Source organism: Mustelus asterias, chromosome 27 (assembly GCF_964213995.1).
Source record: "Mustelus asterias chromosome 27, sMusAst1.hap1.1, whole genome shotgun sequence".
NCBI classification, from domain to species: Eukaryota; Metazoa; Chordata; class Chondrichthyes; order Carcharhiniformes; family Triakidae; genus Mustelus; species Mustelus asterias.
Window position 1 is genome coordinate 30881000 of NC_135827.1, and position 20700 is coordinate 30901699.

The window sequence follows — 20700 nt, forward strand, 5'->3', positions numbered from 1 at the left end:
TTACTTCCTGGTAATGATAGTCTGCTGCAATATCCTGAGATAACTCGCCCTCAGGGGCAGTCAAAGGATAATTAGAAGGCATTCTCTGTGGTCGTGGAAGCTTACGGATTGACTGGAAAGGATGAGCTTTTTAGAAGCAGCAGAAATTTGCACAAGACGTTTGAAATGCAGGAGATGCTTCAACAAAACATACACGGCACGGCTGCGATTCCCCTCTGCCCACAGTTCACTAGCTTGCCGACACTCACCAATCAACTGTCACAAGCGATGGCCATTTAGTGCCCACGGAATGCTAAACTACAAAGGAAACAATATCCCAGAACATAAAGGGGGGGAAAAAAACACAATGAAAACTTGTAACAATTTGTTTATTCCCCATATATACAGATTACAATTCTTTGCCTGCATTACGCTTCCCTTGGATTCAGGGTTCTGGTCCATAAGAGTTTACATTTCCAAAACCTTTGAATATTAACAAAATATATACATAGCAACCAAATACACCAAGCACTCGGAAGATCAGACAGCCTCCCAGATGAGATCAAGATCCCGCTCCAAAAGTTCCAGCCTTCTCTGCGATCTCCAAAGCCACTTTCAAATTCTGTTCAAACAGGTCGCACCTGCGGATAAAAGACAGTTCTAAATACAAAATAGATCAAGGGAATTATTTCAAATTCAACTACACCGTTTCAACCAATAACCCACAATCGAGTAAATACTCATGTCGTGATCTGGGCGGCACGGTAGCACAGTGGTTAGCACTGCTGCCTCACAGCACCAAGGACCTGGGTTCGATTCCCGGCTTGGGTCACTGTCTGTGCGGAGTCTGCACGTTCTCCCCGTGTCTGCATGGGTATCCTCCGGGTGTTCCGGTTTCCTCCCACAGTCCGAAAGACATGCTGATTAGGTGCATTGGCCATGCTAAATTCTCCCTCAGTGCACCCGAACAGGCGCCCGAGTGTGGTGACCAGGGAATTTTCACAGCAACTTAATTGCAGTGCCTACTTGTGACTGATAAATAAACTTCAACTTTGAACCACCCTCAACTGATTCTCAGCTATTTCTAACCTGCAGGCATCTGGTAAAGAGGTCAGCAAAAAAGAGACAATGTTTAATTCCACCAGTTTTCCTGGCAAAGTCTTTTAAATATCTCCCTAGATTGAGAATTTACCGCAGGGAAGAACTAATGGTATGGAGCAAATTAAAGTTCTTACATCAATAGATTAGAGCCCTTGTGGTGCAGTGGGTAATACCCCCGTCTCTGAGCCAGAAGCTTCAGGTTCGAGTCCCAGCCCAGGACTTGATGGCCAAGGAAGGTGCATTCAGAACACGGCCAAAAGATCAGCCTCCCAACACGCTAGTGGCCGGCGGGAAGAGCAGCAGAGGCCCCTGGTCAGCCATGCTTGTTGCTCAGTGGCATCCGTCAAGCTACCAGCCTCTGGCGAATTTGCTGTGGGAGCAGATTAAACTCTGCCTTGTGCACCACCTGGTGCAGGACATGAAGCAACATCATCATCAATAGAAATTAAACATCCACTTTAAACCTTGTTACTTAGGACGGTGATTCCCAATTGGCGTTTGCGATGCTCGGTGCAGATGTTGAACTCTCGTACCATTCCAAAAGGGAGATTTGAGCCAAAATGTTCTTTTGACAGGTTCTCATGCACGGATTAGATAATACACTGAAGCATCACTGCAGTCTCACCTACATAGGTTCTTTGTAAATTGAGGTTTATGGAATTCTCCTGATTGTCATATAAACAAATTAGGAGGCCACTCGGCCCCTTGAACCTGCTTCCACCATTCATTATCTAATTTTAATCTCAACTTCACATTCCCGCCTACCCCAATAACCACTTGCCCCTTTGGATTCTTTGGCAGATTCTTTGGATATCTATCTACTTCTGCCTTAAAGATATCCAAAGAATCTGCCTCACTCACTTTCAGAGGAAGACCATTCCAAAGACACTCAATCCTCATCAGAAAAATCCTCATCTGACTTAAATGAGCGACCCCTTACTCTGGCCCTGGTTCTAGATTTTCCCCACGAGAAACATCCTTTCCACATCCAACCCATCAAGTTCCCTTAGGGTCTCATATGTTTCAATCAAGTCACCTCTTACTCTTCCAAATTCCAGCAGATACCAGCCTAACCTGTCGAGCCTTTCCCACCCATTCCATGTATTCTTCAAATAAAAGCAAATTACTGCGCATGCTGGAATCTGAAACCAAGAGAGAAAATGCTGGAAAATCTCAGCCGGTCTGGCTGAGGGCCCTCAACAACATGCGGTCCATCTCCCGTGCCACGACCCTCACCCCCTCCCCTCCCTCCCAGAACAAGGACAGAGTCTCCCTTGTTCTCACATTTCACCCCCACCAGCCTCCGCATGCTAAACATAATCCTCCCCCATTTTCACAAAGTCCAACGTGATGCCAGCACCAAACACATCTTCCCTTCACTTCCTCTGTCAGCATTCCGCAGAGACCATTCCCTCTAGAATAACCTGGTCCACTCCTCCACTATACCCAACATCTCTCCCGTCACTCATGGCACCTTCCCATGCAATCGCAGAGGGTGTAACACCTGCACCTTTACCTCTTCCATGCTCACCATCCAAGGTCCAAAACACTCATTCCAGGTTAAGCAGTGTTTCATTTGCACCTCTTTCAATTTGGTCTATTGCATTTGCTGCTCCCAATGTGGTCTCCTCTATATCGGAGAGACCAAGCGTAGACTGGGTGATCACTTTGCTGAGCACCTTCGGTCTGTGCGCAATCAGGACCCTGACCTTCCCGTTGCTTGCCATTTTAACACACGATCCTGCTCCCATGCCCACATGTCCGTCCTTGGCCTGCTGCAATGTTCTAGTGAAGCTCAACACAAACTGGAGGAACAGCATCTCAATTTCTGGCTAAGCACTTTACAGCCTTCTGGTCTCAACATCGAATTCAACAACTTCAGATGATTAGCTCCATCCCACCTCAATCCTTTTGTTTTCATTTTATTTAATTTTTAAACCGTTATCTACCTTTTATTTCTTTATTGTCTTTCTTTATTTCTCCCCCCCACACTCTTTCCCCCTATTTTATCCCCCATTCCTTACCTTTTCTCCCCCTATCTTAATTTTACCTCTCTCCCATCCACCTCCCCATCTGTCACAGTTTACCCTCTTAATTTCAGCTTCTCTGCCGTTTGACTATTCTCTCTATGGACTGCCATTAGCACCTCAGTCTTTCCCCTTGTTTCTGTGGCGATGACTCATCTTTCATTCCCTCACCCTGCAGTATAAATATCTCCCACTTTGTGCCTTTTAGCTTTGATAAAGGATCACCTGGACTTTGACACATCAGCTCTTTTCTCTCCTTACAGATGCTGCCAGATCTGCTGAGATTTTCCAGCATTTTCTCTTTTGGTTAATCAAGTAAACCTTCTCTGAAGTGCTTCCAATGTATTTACATCTTTCTTTAACACAAGGAACCAATACTGCACACAGTACTCCAGATGTGGTCTCACTAATACCTTGTATAACTGAAGCATAACCTCCTTACTCTTGTATTCAATTCCCCTCGCAATACACAACATCATTCTATTTGGCTTGCTAATTATTTGCTGCACCTGCACACTGACTTCTTGCAATTATGCACTAGGACACTCAGATCCCTCTGCATCCTCCATTTAGATAATATACTTTGTTTGTCCTGTCAAAACAGACAACCTCACACTTTTCATTCTCCAGAAACTAATCTTGATCATTTTGCAGCCTCCTATGTCCATTTTCAAAAAAATAATGTTCAGGGATATAGGCATCAGTGGCTAGACCAGCATTTATTGGCCATCCCCAATTCCCCTTGAATGGAGTGGTTTGCTAGGCCATTTCAGAGTCAACCACATTGCTGTGGGTCTGGAGTCATATGTAGGCCAAACCAGATAAGAATACCAGATTTCCTTCCCTAAATGGACATTAATGAACCCAGATGGGCTTTTATGACAATCGACAATGGGTTCATGGTCATCATTAGACTTTTAATTCTAGAGTTTCTGAATTCAAATTTCACCATCTGCTGTGGTGAGATTCGAACTGGGGGCCTTAGAGTATTGCCTTGGGTCTGTGGATTACCAGCCCCAGTGATAATACCACTATACTATCCCCTCCCCATTCACAACTTATTTTTCTACCTATCTTTGTATTATCAGCAAATTTAACAACCATACCATTGGTATAAATTGTAAAGAGTTGAGGTCCCAGTATACACCACTCGTCATATTCTGCCAACCAATAAAAGGACCTATTTATGCCTACTCACTGTTTACAGTTCGCTAGTCAATCTTCTATCCATGCCAATATGTTACCCCGACACCATGAGTTTTTATTTTCCATAATAACTTTTGACAAGGCAACTTATCAAATGCCTTCTGAAAATCTAAGTAGAGTTCCCCTGTATTCACAGCACCTGAAACTTATTTTTAAAAAACACATTACTTTATCTTCATTCAGGTTGCACCATATCAGGTACTTCTGCACTTGAGGGAGAGCAAGTTGCTATTTAGGCTGTCAAAACAGGTTGTCCCACCGTCCCAGAAAAGCACAACACCCCGAAAACTACAACGACAATGTAGACTTGCATTCGCATGCAATCATCAAGTGAACAAATGTGCCAACCTTTTAAGTTCAGTAGCAAATATAGTCTCTACCTATTGAGCATCCTGGATAGCCCACCTGGCATCAGGGCAAGACCCTCCCCAGGTCTCTGCTAATTCCACTCAAGTGAGTCACAGCAAGTCTATGTATAGCTCCTCAAAACTTCCCTTCCCTGTGGTAGCGCCCAGCACCTATTTGGCACTTACTCCAAAGCAGCAGGGTTTATTTTCTCAAAGAGACGTGTTAACAGTGGGCAAAGCTAAAAGGCAGAAAATAAGCCCCACTGTCATTAGGAAAGAGAGAACAGGTGGCATGTTAAAGGAGCAGTGCAGCAGGCAAAGGCAGTGAATCCAACTATTGTTGACGCTGTGCTACTTCTGTCTTGGTTTAGTGTAAAATTCATCCCAGAGGTAGTTTTACCTGAAGCTGATGCCTAGTTTATAATCAAACAGCAAGCTGACCAAATACACTGATGTGGGTCCAAATCTACAGATCGGTGGCGAACTGGTGTTTATTTATTTATAGTTTATTTGTCACAAATAAAGTTGACGTTCACACTGCAATGAAGTTACTGTGAAATTCCCCTAGTCACCACTCTCCGGCACCTGTTCGGATCAATACACCTAACCAGCATGTCTTTGGACTGGGAGGAAACCCACGCAGACACGGGGAGAACGAGCAAACTCCACGCAGACAGTGACCCAAGCTGGGAGTCGAACCCGGGTCCCTGGCGCTGCGAGTGCTAACCACTGTGCCACCGGTGTCTTTTCCAAGGTACAAAATCTGGACACTACAATTCTTTATTCACACCAAGTGTTACAGCCTTACCTGATAGGCATCTCGAGAGAGTAGAACGGATTTTTAAGAGCAAAGTCTGAATAAATTTCATAAATCTTCCGGAGGAGAGAATCAATGCCAGCCTGTCGAGGGTCGGCCAACACGATGAACTTAATTCCTTTAACAGTGAAGAACAAAAAAAAAAATTAAACACAGGACAAGCAATCAGAATAACTCACTCTAAAGGGCAACTTCAGCCCATAAGCCATAAATAAGCTACGAGTTACAAGAACTGCTTGTTACTCTATTGAGAATCCAGTCAGAATGGAACATGACTGTTATTGATTCTCAACCACATTACACTTCATCACTTTCCACCGCACAGAGTCACTGAATGCTGCAGCACAAGAGGCCAAGGTAGAGGGTTATAGGTAAGCCTAGTAGGTAGGGACATGTTCGGCGCAACTTGTGGGCCGAAGGGCCTGTTTGTGCTGTAGCTTTTCTATGTTCTATTTGGCCCATCATACTCGTGACAGCTCTTCAGTAGATATATCCATTAATCCCACTCCTCTGCTCTTTCCCCATATTCCATAATTTGTTCCCCCTTCCAAGTATTTAACCAATTTTCTTTTGAAAGTCACCACCGAATCTGCTGGCTGCTACCAATTCAAACTGCGAGTTCCAGCAGCTCACCAAATAAATAAAGCAGAATTTCAAAGCTTATGGGACGGTTTGATTAATGTTTTCAAGATATTAAAAGGAGAACAGATAGTAGACAGAGAGACAATGTGGGGGGGGGGGAGAATCTAGGACTGGGGACACAGTCTAGAGTAAGAAGTCTCACAACACCAGGTTAAAGTCCAACAGGTTTATTTGGTAGCAAATACCATTAGCTTTCGGAGCGCTGCTCCTTCGTCAGATGGAATGGAAATGTGCTCTCAAACAGGGCACAGAGACACAAAATCAAGTTACAGAATACTGATTAGAATGAGATTCCCTACAGCCAGCCAGGTCTTAAAGGTACAGACAATGTACAAAGGTACAGACAACCTTTAAGACCTGGCTGGCTGTAGGGATTCACATTCTAATCAGTATTCTGTAACTTGATTTTGTGTCTCTGTGCCCTGTTTGAGAGCAGATTTCCACTCCATCTGACGAAGGAGCAGTGCTCCGAAAGCTTATGGTATTTGCTACCAAATAAACCTGTTGGACTTTAACCTGGTGTTGTGAGACTTCTTACTGTGTTCACCCCAGTCCAACGCCAGCATCTCCACATCATGACACAGTCTAGAGTCAGACCTTTCAGGAATGACATTAGGAAGTCTCTTCCACAAACAGCAGTTAACACTTGATCAATTATTAGCTCTAAATCTGAGATTGACAAGGTTTTTGTTAACCAAATGTATTAAGGAATTTGGGTCAAAGACGAGTATATGAAAGTAGGTATGGATGGGCGACACGGTGGCACAGGGGTTAGCACTGCTGCCTCCCAGCACCAAGGACCTGGGTTTGATTCCCAGCTCGGGTCACTGTCTGTGGGGAGTTTGCATGTTCTCCCCGTGTCTGCGTGGGTTTCCTCCGGGTGCATTGGCCATGCTAAACTTTCCTTCAAATCAAACAGACGCCAGAGTGTGGCGACTAGGGGATTTTCACTGCAACTTCATTGCAGTGTTAATGTAAGCCTATTTGTGACACTAATAAATAAACTTCATTGAACAGCAAACAGGCTTGAGGCTAAATGACCTCCTCCCTGTTGACATGTAGTGTATATTTCCTCCTGGCGTCTTTCTATCAATTACCTTCGATCAGTCTCCTCCGGTTTGGTCACCAAAAAAACAATTTCTCCTTATTTACTCTCTCCAAACTATTTCTGATTTCGAACATCTGTCTCATCAACAAAACTCTTCCCAACAACAGAACCACATTATCTTTACTATGGAGACAGGGGGCATTGATGAAATACTCTGGAGCTTCAGAAATAGGAATCGGCAGGCTATGATTCACCTGTTAGTGTTTGAAAACAATGCAATTTGAAGGCGTCCGTTTCTAGAACTTCAATCCCAGAACTTCCAGGCTCTGGTGATAACTGGGATCCAATTGCAAACAGCCTGAGAATATAAACAAAACTTTATTAGGGTCGGACGTATGTACAGTACAATATCCTTCACAAAGCCCCCAGACATAAAGGGAGGCCATTAATTCCATGTCCTACTACAATCGATCACCCAGGGATCTCAATCGCACAGAATTTGTAAAGGATGTGCTTTTTTGTTGTACTTGAAATCACTAAGCATGAATGGATTGTGTCGATTTTTCGTTCAGTACATTGCAGTGCGGACTTCAGAAGTTTGTTACTGATGCAAGAATCTGCAGAGAGTGTTGTTTCTAAGAAGGGGACGTGGCTTTGCTGCACTTCACCCGTGAGAGTTGATTGTTTGGTTGGTGTTAAACTGTTTTGCTGGGAGTTTGAGCAGGTGGCAACTATTAAAGTGGACTTCTACCGTGACATGTGTGGCTCTGTCCATTTTACTGTGGTAACACACGGAAACTTTGAAACTACAACTAGAGGTTACGGAGTGAGCGAGAACCGCTATAACCCTCTGATTATTACATGTTCTCGGGAGTTCCTGCTCAACATTTGGGACCAGACATACACTCCTGATAACAACATTGCCCTGCCTCAACATTGTCATGGGAATCTAGACGGCGAAAGAAAAATTAAGATTAAGAGGCACGGGTGGAGGAATCAGGAACAGACTGCGGAGGCTCATCCCGGTACCAAAGAAAAGCCAGGCAGCGTGCCTTAATGAGTATCGTCCAGTGGCTCTGACATCCTTCATTACAAAATGCTTTAAAAAGTTAGTCGTGGCATGAATCAATTCCAGCCTCCCAGATTGCCTGGATCCACTACAGTTTGCCTACCGCCGCAACAGATCCACAGCAGATAGAACATAGAACATAACAGCGCAGTACAGGCCCTTCGGCCCTCGATGTTGCGCCGACCAGTGGTACCAATCTAAAGCCCCTCTAATCTACACTATTCCAATATCATCCATATGTTTATCCAATAACCACTTGAACGCTCTCAACATTGACGAGTCCACCACTGCTGCAGGCAGGGCATTCCACGCCCTTACTATTCTCTGACATCTGTCCTATATCTCTCACCCCTCAATTTAAAGCCATGTCCCCTCGTGCTAGCCAACACCATCCGAGGAAAGTTTGCCATTTCCCTGGACCTGCACTCAACCCTGGAATGCCTAGATAACAAAGACACCTATGTCAGCCTTCTATTTATCAACTACAGCTCAGCCTTCAACACCATTATTCCTATGATACTCATCTCCAAACTCCGTGGCTTGGGGCTCGGCTCCTCCCTCTGCGACCGGATCCTGAACTTCCTAACCCACAGACTGCCATCGGTAAGGATAGCAAACAACGCCACCTCCACGATCATCCTCAACACCAGTGCCCCACAAGGCTGTGTTCTCAGCTCCCTACTATACTCCTTATACACCCATGACTGTGTGGCCAAATTCCCCTCCAATTCGATTTTTAAGTTTGATGACACCACTGAAGTGGGTTGGATCTCAAACAATGACGAGACGGAGTACAGGAATGAGATAGAGAATCTGGTGAACTGGTGCGGCCGACAATAATCTCTCCGTCAATGTCGACAAAATGAAGGAGATAGTCATCAACTTCAGGAAGCGCAGAGCAGTACATGCCTCTGTCTACATCAATGAGGAAGTAGTAGAAATGGTCGAGAGTTTCAAGTTTTTAGGTGTCCAGATCACCAACCACCTGTCCTGGTCCCCCCCATGCCGACACTATAGTTAAGAAAGCCCACCAATGCCTCTACTTTCTCAGAAGACTAAGGAAATTTGGCATGTCCGCTATGACTCTCACCAACTTTTAGATGCACCATAGAAAGCATTCTTTCTGGCTGTATCACAGCTTGGTATGGCTCCTGCTCTGTCCACGACTGCAATAAACTATAAAGGATCGTGAACGAAGCCCAGTCCATCACTCGAACCAGCCTCCCATCCATTGACTGTGTCTACACTTCCCGCTGCCTCGGAAAAGCAGCCAGCATAATTAAGGACCCCACGAACCCCGGACATTCTCTCTCCCACCTTCTTCCGTCAGGAAAAAGATAAAAAAGCCTGAGGACACGTGCCAACCGACTCAAGAACAGCTTCTTCCCTGCTGCTGTCAAGACTTTTGAATGGACCTACCTCGCATTAAGCTGATCTTTCTTTACACTCTAGCTATGACTGTAACACTACATTCTGCACTCTCTTCTTTCCTTCTCTATGAATGGTATCTTTGTCTGTATAGCGCGCAAGAAACAATACTTTTCACTGCATATAAAATGTGACAATAATAAATCAAATTAAAGACATCCACTTCCAGTGATTATTGCGTCAAATTTGCTATCATTAAACAACAAGAGGGTTGGATAAAGTTGCAGCAAAATTTGAAGAGGATTATAAACTGAGAAATCTCTTTTGCTTCACGGAGACACGGCTCCATAAGGACAGTAGTAATGTTGACATCAAGGGTTACACTGTTATTAGAGCAGACTGAGATAGAGCAACATCACATAAATCAATTGGTGGTGGGCTGGGTTGAAGATGTCTGGATGACACAATTTCAGGTACATGAACCAAGTGTGTACCAGAGACAAAAGATCCTCATTCGGGTCCTTTCATTTACCATGTGAATTTGGTCAAATAACTTATTCCGGTTTACGTGCCTGTACCAAACAATAAAGAAGCTGCTGAAAGGATTGTGAATAGTTTTAAATCTGCGCTATCAGCCGGTGTTTATACTTGGGGATTTCAGTACTCTTTGCCTCTTGGCACACCTTCCCCCTCCGCAGCAGTGTGTCACCTGTCCCACTCATTCAACTCGCATTCTGGATCAATGTTAAGGCAATGGAGGGGATATGTATAAGGCAGTGTGCAGACCGCCTCTTGGGGAAATTGGATCATAAAGTTATCCATATCCCACCAACATACAGACACTGCATGAAACGTGAAAGAACTGTCCTGAACAAAGGAGGTGTTGACAAAGGAGAGCAGGGCGGCACGGTAGCACAGTGGTTAGCACTGCTGCCTCACAGCACCAAGGACTCGGATTCAATTCCCGGCTTGGGTCACTGTCTGTGTGGGGTTTGTACATTCTCCGTGGGTTTCCTCCGGGTGCTCCGGTTTCTTCCCACAGTCCAAAGATGTACGAGTTGGCCATGCTAAATTGCCCCTTAGTGTCAGGACTAGCTAGGGTAAATGCATGGGGTAATGGGGGGTAGGGCCTGGGTGAGATTGCGGGGCCAGTACAGACTCGATGGGCCAAATAGCCTCCTTCTGCACTGTAGGGTTTCTATGATTCTATGAGTAGGGAGGAGCTGATGGACTGTTTTGATGTCTCTGACTGGCAGGTGTTTTTTGATTGGTGTGGTGATCCACACGGATCGACAGATACTTCAGCATCATATATCTGGTTGTGTGTGGACACAAAGCAGTTAAGATATTTCCAAACAATAAACCTTGGGTGCCAAGGGATTTTTAAAAAAAACCTCTGAATGAGAAGAAGTTGACATTTCTTAAAAAGGTGAAACTGATATTGTCAAGAACAGTAAAGGAATTAAGGGTTATGGTGAGCGGGCGGGTAAGTGGAGTTGAGTCCATGAAAAGATCAGCCATGATTTTATTGAATGGCGGAGCAGGCTCGAGGGGCCAGATGGACTACTCCTGCTCCTAGTCCCTGTGTAAGGTAAAAAAAGCAAAAAGAATTCAAATCCAAAATGAGAAAAGCAACAATTGATTTAAAAAATAGAGCACAGGCAATCCAAGGCAGGCATGGGGAGAGCTTAACACAATGATGGGCAGGCAAAAGTAAAACCAGAATGTGACTGTGCAGTGTTCTACTTTTGTTAATGATCTTAATCAATTTTATGTAAGATTTGATGTGGTTGAGCTTAGAAATGAACGTAGCAAGATGTGTGATAGGATCCCTGCGCAGTTATCAGGGAATGAGGTTGCATCATGTATTTCCCGTATTCAAACCATATAAAGCTCCTGATCCTGGTGGACTATGGGGTAAAGTACTAAAAGAACGTGCTGATCAGCTCAAAGGGATATTTACAACACTCATTTCAATTTTTATTGGATGTATGCACTGTTTCAAATACTTGGAAAGCATCAACTTCATACCTGTGCCTAAGAGACCAGGAGCCAAATCACTTAATGATTTTAGACAAGTGACTCTCACGTCCTTATTGGCTAACTGTACAAACAGTAACCATCTCACCTCGTCTGTATCAGATTATCTTGATCCCCTTGGGCGGGACGGTGGCAGAGTGGTTAGCATTGCTGCCTCACAGTGCCAGGGACCTTGGGTCACTGAGTGGAGTTTTGCATGTTCTCCCAGTGTCTGCGTGGGTTTCCTCCGGGTGCTCCGGTTTCCTCCCACACTCCAAAGATGTGCAGGTTAGGTCGATTCTCCATGCTAAATTGCCCCTTAGTGTCAGGGAGAATTATAAATATGTGGGGTTATGGAGATAGGGACTGGGTGTGATTGTTGCCGGTGCAAGCTCGATGGGCCGAATGGCCTCCTTCTGCACTATAGGGATTCTATGAAAGTCCTACAATTTGATTATAAAGCCTATAGGGGAACTGAGGATGCTACCCTTTCTCTAGTGGACCTCATAACTAATCAGCATTCAACACAACGCAAATTCACACCCTGTTACAAAAGGTTGCTTACTTTAAACTTGAATGGAGGCCTAATCCATTGGATCACCTTCAGCTTGCTTGTACGAATGGCTTTTTAAATCTGATGAACAGATTATAAACACAGGTGCTCCTCAGGGCCGTGTTCTGTTATTTTCCATATACACCAACAAGATGAGAATCAAGGGAACTAATACTTATTTATTCAAGGATGCAGATGATGTGCCTTTGGTGGGTCTATTTTTAAAAGATGACAACTGAAGGAAATTCCTTTGAACATGCTGCCACCCTTCAGATATGATGTCAATCGAGCGCTTTGATTTTATCTACATTGATCTGCAAAGAGCTATTTTTATATCGCAATGGCCTGCATATGTGCGAACCTCTGTATCTTAATGACCAACTGGTAGAGATTGTAGAGTGTTTCAAGCATCTTGGAACACATTTAGACCAGAAGCTAAGCTTCACAGAGAATACCAAATGTTCTTGTGAAAAGACTAGCCAGCACCTGCTTTTAATTAGTAAACTGAAAAGGGTTTTGGAGTGAGTCAAGATATTTTAGAGAGGGTGTACAAAAGTCTGGTGGAGAGAGCTTCCGAACATTCAACATGACAGTCTGGTGTGGCAACCAGAGCGCGAAATGCAAAAAGGTAAGCTGGCCTGAGTTGTCAACACTGCAGGTGGAATCATTGGCAGAGAGCAGACAGAGCTCGATAACCTACTTAACAACACAGTTAAGAGGAAAGCTCAGGCCATTGTTGGGGATCCCTCTTTTTTTTTATATCATCAATTTGAAAGCCTCTCTTCAGGCAGGCACCTTAGAATGCCTATTGCCAGGGGAAAAAAAAATCTGTTCAAAAGGTCTTTTGTTCTCAATAACATAACGTAAACTCAACCTGCTGTTTTTATTAGGGGAATTTCACAGTAATTTCATTGCAGTGTTAATGCAAGCCTCACTTGTGACTAACAAATAAACTTCAGCTTTATTAATTCAACTGCAAGTGGTTTAATGACAAGTGTGCAATGTGGTATGGATACATGTGTGTATATTATAACATGTATGAATGTAGGTATCATGGATGTATGTTATATATGCACAAATGTAGTGTACATGAAACATTCTCCGTTTTTAAACTAATAACTGCATCCAATGTCATACCAGAGGTGAAGACAAAGACAAATTTCCACTTTTGCGTGGACAATATTCTATCCAACTGACCGCATCAGCAGTGTTAATGTAACAGCATTCAGTCAGGAATTTTTGGGGTTAACTAGAATATTGCTACATTAAAAAAAGTTCAGATAAAATGCTGGGAGCTGACATGTCTTTTCAGAAGCTGGATTGACAGGTCAATATTTCAAGCAGAAATCCTGTGTTGCCTCCAATAAAGTTTCTCTATCCGAAACATTAACCAATTTTCTGATGCTGAAATGCATGTTGCGCATTTTCGTTATGGTCCATCTTTAGTTTATTTCAACACGTGCAGGTTTTCCCCTTTTAACTCTAATCCTGACAGTTACATGTTTTCCACCAGGGCTACCAGGTGAACATGAGCATCTGCCTGGCCCGATATCTATGCAGCAGAGAGGGGGGGAAGCAAGCAGCATAAATCACCTTCTGTAGCCAATCTGTGCACTTAACATTGAGGAATGTACAGCAACATCCAGCATATCAGTGAGGGGCGCGTGATCCATGAAAGCTTTATGGAGATCAATGGAATGATTAGATTAATCGACTTCCCTGACTATATTGGCCTGTCTCACAAGTTACGCTGGATGTGGGACAATAGTAACATTCAATTAGCAGTCACCTGCTGGTGAGATGATGTGAACTCAAGCCCGATAATAGTTAGCATTATTTCCAGCTGACCTCATTCTTTGTTTGGCAGTTCAATAAAGGCGGCTCATTGAGTCGTTCTAGAAAGTAGTTCTCTCCTTCAATGCTGCTACAGGGCACACAAGATGTACTTGAGGCTGTCTGGGAAGAGCCTGGCCTTCTTACATGGCACACCCGAGTGATTTGAACCCAAATCCTCACCTCACAGGGCAGTACAATACTGCACACTCACTTCTAGTCAGATGGTTGAATGTTTGGGGCCCTGTAACAGAAACAAGCCCTTGGTGTATAATCAAGGCTTGCATTCCAGTGCAGAGCTGAGGAAGTATTAACACTTTTAGAGGCATTGGTCTTCAGACAAGAGCTCATAAATATTATGGACATAAAGGCTTTAATAGGAAAACTGGGATACAGGCATTACATTCCAGAAGGATAATATCTAAAGGACAATAGCCTTCTTCATTCAAACCTATGACCCAAAAGAGTCTGTAGTTCAGTGTTTGGAAAGTCTAGAATTATTTGAACCGAGAGACTAATTTTACGGGGATAAAAATTCAGCAAGATAGTACTCGATAAAGCAGCAGAATAACACGAAGGTACACCCACAACATTCATTCCTTCACATGTACTGTACCCAAAGGCTGGTCCATGGCTCATTGACTTTAGACACTTCATCCTGAACCATTTACCCGGCAGCTTTTGTCAGTGGTGGCTTGCCATTGCCTGCCACCGTCAGGGATAGAGTGAGGAGGCTACATCAGCCGGAATGGGAGTCAAACTCGGGCTGTTGGCATCACTCTGATCCACTTGCCAGCCAGCTGAGCTAACTGGCGTCCATTCCCCCCAGGCCCATTGCCCAAATGAAACATGCCGCATTTCTGAACTTAATTATATTTTTTTCCATTCCAAAAAACTTACGAGTGAAACATGGAGGCCAGCATTAATTTCTCATTCGATGTCAGACGAGGACGTCCAAAGCGAATTGCCAAAGGATAATTGAAAGAGGTATTCAGATACTCCAGCACATCCCTGTTATCATTCAAATACCTTCCATTGACATCAATCCCATTAATTGAAAGCACAGCATATCCAACTAGGGAACAAAAAAAAAAATTCAAACACCAGAGTAACAATATTCAAAGCTTGCATACACACGCGTCATAATTCAAACCACCATTGTCAGTAAAACGTTTTAAATTCAACAGTCAAAAGTTTTTTAAAAAAGTTTATATATTAGTGTCACAAGTAGGCTTACATTAACACTGCAATGAAGTTACTGTGAAAATCCCCGAGTTGCCACACTCTGGCGCCTGTTCGGGTCACACTGAGGGAGAATTTAGCCTGGCCAATGCACCTAATCAGCACATCTTTCAGATTGTGGGAGGAAACCCATGCAGACACGGGGAGAATGCGCAGAAAGTACTTTTAAGAATAATTATACGAGACTTTCTGGTATGAACACACACAAAGTCTTCACTGTCAAACTGCTAAATTTGGATGGTGTTTAAATTCAGGACCCCTCTTGGCATCGAAGAGTGTTCAATACTTGGAAAACTTGAAGAGAAATGGAGCTCTAGGTCTTAGAGCTGTGACAAGTGGAAGGGAAAAAAAAAACAACAAACATGATCTACATAGCACCTTTATATTCCCAACATTTCAATGCATTTCATAGCTTAAAAGATAACACTTAAGCATACTCACTATTGTTCCACAAGCTGGAGACATTTTATGTTAAGGTGCTTGTAAATGCAGGTACTTTTTGTAGCAGTGTACAGCACCAGATCCCGTAATCAGCGATGACATAAAGAGCTTTTAAAAAATTTGAACGTGATTTTGGTTGAGGTTTCAATGTTGGCGAGGACGCTGAGTGAGCTCCTAATGGCAGGTGACATTTTACAGGCTCATCTGAGCAGGCAGAGCCCAGCGTAAGAGCTAATCAGAAAGCCAGTCGCTCAGAAACGCTTCAATCCCTTGATGCTACACTGAGGCATTAACCTAGATTATGTGGTCCAGTCCCAACCTGAACCTACAACCTTCAGACTCAAAGGCAAGTGTGCTATTTCCTGAGCCAGCCAGACAAATCTTATATAATATTTAGCACAATTATGGAAAAGTATATCATGAGGAGCCCTAGGTAGGGTAGACAGGGATGCCCTGTTTCTCCTAGCGGAGAGATCAATTACCAAGGGGCACAGATTTAAGATGCTTGGTAGAAGGGTTAGGGGGGCATCTTCTTCACTCAGAGGGCTGTGGGTGTTTGAACAAAGAACAGTACAGGATCAGGCCCTTTGGCCCTCAAGCTTGTGCAGATCATCACGTCCTAACTAAACTAAAAAAAACCTTCTTCCCTTACTCAGTCCATATCCCTCTATTCCCTCCCTATTCATGTACCTATCCAGATGCCTCTTAAAATGTTGCTAATGTGCCTTTCACCAACTCCTCTGGCAGCGCGTTCCAGGTACCCACCACACTCTGCGTGAAAAACTTCCCCACACATCTCCCTTAAATTTTCCCCCTCTCACCTTGAACCTGTGCCCCCTTGGAATTGACACTTCCACCCTGGAAATAAGCCTCTGACCGTCCACCCTGTCTATGCCTCAATTTTATAGACCTCTATCAGGTCTCCCCTCAGCCTCCATCTTTCCAGTGAAAACAATCCTAGTTTATTCAACCTCTCCTCACAGTCAACACGCTCAAGACCAGGTAACATCCTGGTGAACCTTCTTTGCACTCTCTCCAAAGCTTCTACATCCTTCTGGCAGTGTAGCGACCAGAACTGCACGCAATACTCCAAATGCGGCCTAACCAAGGTTTTATATAGCTGCAATGGGATTTGCCAACTTTTGTATTCAATGCCCCAAATTTGGAATTGGATGTTTGGTTTGACAGTGGAGGCAGAAAATCTCAACCCATAAAAGGTCTCTGGATCTGCATCTAAAATGCTGTAACCTGCAAGGACCGGGTGCTGGAAGGTGGGATTAGAACGGGCAGCTAGTCTTTATTTATTTTTCATTTGATACAGACGGGACACGGGCAGAATGGCCTCTTTCCATGCTGTAATTTTTCCATGGTTCTATAATAAAAAAGCAAAATGCTACAGGTGCTGGAGATCTGAAATAAAAACACAGGTGCTGGAAAAGGTCAGCAGGTCTGGCAGCACCTGTGGAGAGAGAAACAGAGCAAACATTGTGACCCCAATATGACTCTTCCTCACAACTGTTCCGCAGAAGAGTCATATTGAACTGGGTACATTAATGCTGTTTCCCTCTCCACAGAGGGTGCCAGACAAATCTTACACACCATCATATAATCTGCCCTTTATTCCCAGAGCACATTGATACCCCTCCTGATACGCACTGACTGTTGTAAAGATGGAAAAAAAATGGGAAAAGTAAGTTAATATGAAACTACAGCTAACTTGGCTTTACTAGTCAGTTCAGTGAGCTTGGTGAAGTGGCAACAGCTACAACTGACCCCAATACCCACCAGCTGCCTGAGGGAGTATAAATTACTGTGACCAATCACTGTTCCTCTGTTGGGAATATCTGTGGGTGAAGGTTGGCAAGGGCAGGTTCTGATGATGGTCAAAATGCCACACTGACAGAGAAGTCTAGATTCATTTTTTAAAAATTAATTTGTGGGACATGGGCCAGCATTTATTGCCCATCCTTAGTTGCCCAAGGACAAATGAGAGGCAACCAAATTGCTGTGGCTCTAGAGTCACATTTAGGCCAGACTGGATAAAAATGGCAGATTTACTTCCTGAAGGACATTAGTGAAGCAGATGGGTTTTTACAACAATCGACAATGGTTTCATGGTCATCATAGAATAGAATCCTACAGTGCAGAATGAGGCCATTCGGCCCATCGAGTCTGCACCAACCATAATCCCACCCAGGCCCTATCCACATATCCCTACATATTTACCCACTAACCTATGCATCCCGGGACACTAAGTGGCAATTTAGAATGGGCAATCAACCTAACCTGCACATCTTCGGACTGTGGGAGGAAACCGGAGCACCCAGAGGAAACCCACGCAGACACAAGGAGAATGTGCAAACGTCACACAGACAGCGACCTGAGCCGGGATTCGAACCCAGGTCCCTGGAGCTGTGAAGCAACTGTGCTACCGTGCTGCCCAGTAAATTCTTAATCAGTCGATGCTTAATTCCAGATATTTTTAATTGAATTCAAATTCCACCATTTGCCGTGGCAGGATTCGAACTCCAGGTCCCCAGAACATTAGCTGAGTTTCTGGATTAGTAATCCAGCAATAATACCACTAGGCCATCGTATCCCCTAAAAGCTTAAAGCAGCAGCAACCATAATAGGGAAGTGGAAAGCAACTGGTTCCCATGGAGCAAACTGACAAATCAGCAGCTTGGGGGCAGGAGGGAACAATCCATAAAAAATTCCACAAAGCTGCTTCCCTATAATCAACTAAGTTATCTAAAACGTACTGAAATCCAGGTGTAGATCTCAGTTAACACATATTAAACAATTCCAAACACCCACCTACAAACTAACCCAAATACACCGTAACTGATACAGAAGCTTCACCAGTGAGGGAGCATGATACTTTTTACTGGCACATCTCCTAGTCGGTGCTGCAGTCACAGAATTATACGCCACAGAAGGAGGCCATTCAACTCATCATGCCTGCACTGACTCTCCGAATGAGCCTGACAACTTGGCACCATTCCCCTGCTCCCCGTACTCTTGTATAATACTTGGAATGCCTCGATTGAACCTGTCGCCAACACAATCCCAGGCAGTGCATTCAAGAATCAAACCACTCGCTGTGTCAAAAAGTTTTCTCACATCACATTTGCTTTTTTTTTTGCAAATCACTTTAAATCTGTGCCATCTCGTTCTTGATCCTTTTAAGAGTAGGAACAATTTCTCCCTATTTATTGTCTAGCACACTCATGATTTTGAATATCTTCATCAAATCTCCTTTTGGCCTTCTTTTCTCAAAAGGAGAACAGTGCTAACTTCTCTAATCTATCCTCATAACTGAAGTTTCTCATTCTTGTAAACTTCACCAAAATGTGTTCACATCCTTCCCATATTGAGGCACCCAGAACTGCACACAATGTTCCGAAGGATGTCGAGCCGGTGTCTTGTAAACATTCAGCCTAATCTCCTAGCTCTTGTACTCTATGCCCCTATTAATAAAGCACAGTATACTATATGTTTTCTCAAGACCATAAGATATAGGAGCAGAATTAAGCCATTTGGCCCATCGAGTCTGCTCCACCATTCAATCATGGCTGATATGATTCTCATTCCCATTCTCCAGCCTTCTCCCCGCAACCCTTGATCCCCTTATTGATCAAGGACCTATCTATCTCTGCCTTAAAGACACTCAATAACCTGGCCTCCACAGCCCTCTGTGGTAATGAGTTCCAAAGATTCACTACCCTCTGGCTGAAGAAATTCCTCCTCATCTCAGTTTTAAAAGGAGCATCCCTTCACTCTAAGGTTGTGCCCTCAAGTTCTAGTCTCTCCCACTAATGGAAACATCCTCCCCACGGCCACTCTATCTAGGCCTCTCAGTATTCTGTAAGTTTCAATTAGCTTCTCAACCCCACCCCCCCCCTCACCCTTCTAAACACCATCAAGTATGGGCTTATACTCCTCAAATTACAAAACCTTCATTCCTGGTATCATTTTTGCAAACCTCCTCTGGACCCTCTCCAAGGCCAGCACATCCTTCATTAGGCATGGGGCCCAAAACTGCTCACAATATTCCAAATGGGGGCTGACCAGAGCCTCAGCTGTACATCCCTGCTCTTGTATTCGAGCCCTCTAGAAATGAATGCTAACATTGAATTTGCCTTCCTAACTGCCAACTGAACCTGCATGTCAGCCTTCAGAGATTCCAGAACCAGGACTCCCAAGTCCCTCTGTGCTTCAGATTTCTAAAGCCTTTCCCCATTTAGAAAATAGTCAACTGATCTCTCTATCACATTCAATGAACTCTGCACATTTACATCCAGGTCCCTCTGTTCCTGCACCCCTTAAGAATTGTACCCCTAATTTTACTTGGTCAAATGTGAATGATTTAAGAGTAATCTATTGGAATTAGGTCATGGATAACTAATGAAGCGCACTGGACCATTTGTTGAAGTGCCTGACTGAGTGTTAGCTGCAAATGTTATTTAAAGCCACTGTTTGGGCCAGGCCCAGGCTTTCAGGGGCCTTTCCTAAGAGCAGTAGCCGCCGGCCGCGCCCCATTCCCGGGCCTGCCCCCTCACCTTTGATACCGTCCCTCTGACCGAAAGACACCACAACCCGCTCGTCGTACACCTTCAGCACCAGGTCGAGGGGGTAGCTGAAGGTCTTCTCCACATCGGTACGGGGTGAGTAGTTGTCATACTGGTAAACCAAGCCGCCGGCTTTATTCACCACATAGACGCTGTAAACCACCATGGCGGCACCGCCCGATGGGCTCGCTCCCCTTCCCGCGGCTGCGCAGTGAAGGCGCCTACAGCTCCCAGCGGACACCGCGCCATGAACGGGAACGCCGAGAAATGTAGTCCCTTTTCCCCCTTTACGCTCCTGCGCAGTGAGGGCGCCTACATCTCCCAGCGGACACCGTGCTGAGGGGCGGGATGGGATGCTGGGATATGTAGTCTTCTCGCAGTTGTGCCTTGACAATGACTCACTTGAAAATGAATGTCTTGCGTTTGTGTAGCACCTT

At 44.4% G+C, this 20700-nt stretch overlaps 1 protein-coding gene across 1 annotated transcript; it reads right to left on the minus strand.

Annotated features, from left to right (window-relative positions):
- Positions 1-349: 349 nt before the first annotated feature.
- Positions 350-20499, minus strand: trappc4 (trafficking protein particle complex subunit 4). Its single transcript, XM_078199007.1, has 5 exons — positions 20255-20499; positions 14910-15084; positions 7422-7525; positions 5469-5595; positions 350-620 (listed from the first exon to the last, which is right to left on the minus strand). The coding sequence occupies exons 1-5, from the start codon at positions 20427-20429 to the stop codon at positions 542-544; spliced, it is 660 nt and encodes a 219-aa protein (XP_078055133.1). The 5' UTR covers positions 20430-20499; the 3' UTR covers positions 350-541.
- Positions 20500-20700: the final 201 nt, after the last annotated feature.